The sequence below is a fragment of the Myotis brandtii genome, unplaced genomic scaffold, assembly GCF_000412655.1.
Source record: "Myotis brandtii unplaced genomic scaffold, ASM41265v1 scaffold633, whole genome shotgun sequence".
NCBI classification, from domain to species: Eukaryota; Metazoa; Chordata; class Mammalia; order Chiroptera; family Vespertilionidae; genus Myotis; species Myotis brandtii.
The window spans coordinates 2168130-2172648 of NW_005370423.1; the positions used below are offsets into that span (position 1 = coordinate 2168130).

General features: G+C 51.8%; 1 protein-coding gene across 1 annotated transcript in view; it reads left to right on the top strand.

Annotated features, from left to right (window-relative positions):
* The window catches only part of LOC102252067 (sal-like protein 1), a 25753-nt gene extending 23869 nt beyond the window's left edge, over window positions 1-1884 (top strand). Inside the window, 2 exon segments of the mRNA XM_014528397.1 lie at window positions 453-455; window positions 1859-1884. Coding sequence (XP_014383883.1) covers window positions 453-455; window positions 1859-1884 — 29 coding nt within the window.
* Window positions 1885-4519: the final 2635 nt, after the last annotated feature.

Consider the following 4519-nt stretch of genomic DNA (forward strand, 5'->3'; position numbering starts at 1 on the left):
GAAAATGTAATACTGTATATAATACTGTATGTAATTCTTTAAACAATTTACAAAAAGTGTTAGGATGTTGTTTATGCCCTGGTTTGTTGTTCCTGGCGCTGGGTGTCTTTTTTGGGTTTTACGTCTCGTGACAAATGGAAGCCCACAGCTACGCCAATCCATGTTGCATCAGTGGCCGGGTGTTGACAGTGCAGCCAGAGTCAGCCAGGCAGGCTGCGGACCCGCTTAAAGCAGTGGTTCTCAACCTTCCTAATGCCGCGACCCTTTAATACAGTTCCTCATGTTGCGGTGACCCCCAATTTCATTGTTACAAATTGAACATAATTAAAGCATAGTGAGTGATCACAAAAACAATATGTAATTATATATGTGTTTTCCGATGGTCTTAGGCGACCCCTGTGAAAGGGTCGTTCGACCCCCAAAGGGGTCGCGACCCACAGGTTGAGAACCGCTGGCTTAAAAGCACCCCGCTTTTTGGCGCTTCCCTTTGTGTGCCCCGTACCCTCCCAACCAGCCGGGGATCGGGGATCGCTTTGCAGGAAGCGAAGTGGAGGGAGAATAGAAAGCAGGTAGGAGAATATTACGCTTTTCACTTGGGCAAACAGATGGGATGCCTGCTCTTAGATTTAATCAGGGGCTGACAGGCAGGTAGGAGCCGGCATATTTCAGCCGGAGTCTCTTTCTTTTCAGGAAAGAATGAAACCACTTAATATTCAGGATATCTCCCCCCCGCCCCCCAACAGCCCATCGATGCCACACTGCCTGGTGATCCCCGATGCTTCACGTCCTCTCATTTCTGATGACATTACAAAGGGCAAAGTTCATCGCAGTGCTACTGAGTCCACTTATTCACACGTCTTTTCCTCTATCCGTCCCAGGCCGAGAAAACACCACAACAAGAAACTCTGGATGCGTGTGGGTGCGTGTGCGCATCTGTGGGGTTTACAAAACAAATAAAGCAACGGCGGCCCAATTCTCCGCGAGACACCCCCGTCTCCACTTACAGAGACAAGACGGACATCAACGGGTGAACCATTGGGGAGTCACGAGTCTCTGACCTCATGCTTTCTCCGCTCACCTTCTCAGAAAGATTTTGCTATCAATGGTTCCTCCTTTCTCCGCAGAAGCGGTAACCTTAGCGCACACAATCTGCTCCCCCCACCAGGCTGGCAGGGAGGTGCGGGCGGGGCGGGTTTAATATCATGGCGGGGCTTGTATTACACAAGACGGACATGAACGGGTGAACCATTTGGGAGTCTCGAGTCTCTGACCTCATGCTTTCTCCGCTCACCTTCTCAGAAAGATTTTGCTCTCAATGGTTCCTCCTTTCTCCGCAGAAGCGCCGTCCGCGGTGACCTTAGCGCACACAATCTGCTCCCCCCTCCCAGGTGGGCAGGGGGGTGCGCGGGGCGGGTTTAATATCATGGCGGGGCTTGTATTACCTCCTGGAAACAGAATCCCCACCCCTCCCCTGGCAAGTCCCCGACACCCCCACGGCAGCTCGTTTGTTGTACAGAGCCCTGCGGGCCCTCGCAGTGAATTCACAGCCATCTTTTCGCCCACAGCCTCCCGCGTCCCATAATGGGCCTCCCAACAGGTGTTCGTTGTGCCAGCCTGACTTCCAGGGCCCGGCGAAGGGTCCATTCTTTCGTCATTTCCTTTTCGCATCGCGAACTTGTCACTTATTAATCTGCCGCAGCTGCCAAGGAGGCCCAGCTGCTCCCGGAGGGCGAGGGCGCATGCCCGTCCCAGGAGGAGGCCGGGGCAGGGGGATGGCACCTCTGTCCATCCGGGAGGGAGAAATGGGAATTCACAGGCTGGAGGGCGAGGCGGGGTACAGACAGGAGGGAGCCCCGACCTGGCCTGGGGAAGGCCTTCCTCTGAGGCTGCCTGAGGTGGGCGACCTTGGACCCTCTGGGGAAGCTTCAGAGAGGAATGCCCTGGGTTTTACTAAACCCAACATACGTTCTTTCCAATGTGTTGAGGGCTTAGCCTGCAATGTCTGAGCAGGGGGCAGGCATGCCCCCCCCCGACCCTCACCTCTGACCTCCCAAGAGTCCCTGGCAAAGTTTGAAGATGCTTCTGTCGAGGACCTTGTTTCTCCTTTTATCAACAAGGTTTGGGAGACCTCCCGGCGGCCAATGGCTTCACAATCCCGCCGAAAACCACCAGGAAAACACGATGCAGAAGGACAGGGTTTTTATACGTCCGTGGGCGTCTAAAGCGAAGGTGGGTGTCGCTAGAATAGCAGGGAGTTGTGGGGAGACCTCGTCTTGTTGGCCACCTGTCCCCCAGGCCACGCCTCCAAGAAAGAGCCGTGTTCGGGAGACGGTGGCTCCTCAGCCTACGAGCCTGGTCGCTCCCGTGTGGAGGGCCCCCCAGAGCCTTTCAAAACTGAGCCATGGCTGCAGGAACTGTGCTGGGAGTGAGCCATGTTGATGACACACGTGCCGCACAGTGTCCCCTGGGGTACACGTGACCACACGTGGGCCGGTGTAGCCACGCCAAGTGCTGGTGTGCATGGACATCGTTGGTTTTTTAAATACATATTTATTGCTTTCAGAGAGGAAGGGAGCAGGAGAGAGGGAGAGAGAGAGAGAGAGAGAAAGAAACATCAATGATGAGAGAGAATTGGCTGCCTCCTGCACGCCCCCCACTGGGGATCAAGCCTGCAACCCGGGCGTGTGCCCTGACCGGGAATTGAACCGTGACCTTCTGGTTCATAGGTCGACGCTCAACCACTGAGCCACGACGGCCCAGGGGCATTGACTTTGTAATACACGAGTGCTTGTCTTTACCTTACCATTCATTCATTTGAATCACCCATTCTTTCCTTCAATCATTCTACAAGTATCGAGCCTCTCACGTGAACCAGGCACCTAGGAGCTAGGGATACAATGATGAGCAAAGCAGACATGGTCTGTGCCCTCATGGAACTTTTGGTCTAGAAGGGGAAACAGACACTCAACAAATAATCACAGATAACTACGTGATTAGAAGGCATAGACGGGAGAGTTTATGGCGGTATATAGAGATCTGACCGAGTGTGGGAGTGAGGCTGGGTGTATCAGCCAGGCTAGGTTATGTTCTGCTGTGTAACAAATAGCCCCAACATATCAGACTGGTCTCTGGCCCAGAGAGAGGAGAGGGGCCGGGTGGTGTTCACCTTGGCTTCAATATGAGGAACAGGTGGTGAGGAGAGGGGCTTCAGGAAGTGGGTGCTTCTGAATGATAACACACAAGGTGGCAGAATGTCCATTGTCTCGGAAGGAACCTGGACCAGAGAGACAAGCTGCTTGTCCCGAGCATGGCAGCTGGTAGAAGACTCAAAGCTTCAAAACCTCTCCCTCGACCATGTCTGGTCCCCACTGCCCACAGCGCCTCCCCCTGGCCCTGGAAGAGTCCTCGCGTCCTTGCTCAGCCCTCGTCGGGCCATGATCATGCGGGCAAGGCGCACTTAAACTTCATGAATGGAATTCCTGGTCCAAGGGAGCGCGCAGTTTTGTGTTCCCAATCGCTAAGGCGAGCCTCTGGGTCACACGCTCCTGAGAAAACTTCCAGAAGAGGATGTATGGGTGTGCCAACAAGAATGAAATGTTGGGGACACAGAAGGGAAATTTCAGAAGTGGCTGCTGGAGGAGGCCGGGGTGCCTTCCCCACGCTGAGCTCCTGTCTCCCAATTAGCATACAAAAACATTTTTAGAGGCATAACCTTTACTAATAAAATGCCATAATCTCAGGAAGACAGTGGGAATTATTAGATATTAACTCATGCCTAGTTGCACTGACAGCTCGCGGCCGATGCGCACACCAGGTGAGAATTAATATGCCATAATTCACGCTCCGTCATGCATTATTGCTTCCATAAGATAAGCACGAAGAATAACCTATTCTGGTGAAATAACTGGGATTCTCAGAGCCCTCCTGGCCAAGTTATAAATAGTTAGGTTAGGATCCAGAATTTTTTTTTTTATTACTAAATTTGAAAGAAATTGCACATATGTATCCTCATCTATAATTACCGTGAACATTTTTCCTAAGTCCTAACATTAAGTTCGGTCATATTCCACGTTTTAAAATTGAACCTAAGCAAAATCACATAATTTTCTTGAGACCAAAATAGAAATGCCTTTCCCCCATATATAATTGTGTGCGGTACGAGGGCATGATACGGCTTATACGGACGATGGCTTAGGAGAAGCGAAACAGGCCTGACCTAGAGGGGTGCAGAATTGAGACCGGGAGAGTGGGGGGTGCCAGGGGGCCTAGCGGATATTCCATTTATGAAGAGTTTGTGTCTCTCTGGACAGTTATAGTTACTCACAGATGCCCGTTTTCCTAGCAAAAGAGGCAAGTAGGAGGCACTCGCTGAGCTCCAGAAGCTGAAAGGGAGGGTATCGATGTAGGTCAGGGGTCCTCAAACTACGGCCCGCGGGCCACATGCAAATACAAATACTGTATTTGTTCCCGTTTTGTTTTTTTTACTTCAAAATAAGATATTGGCAGTTGGCAAAGGAAT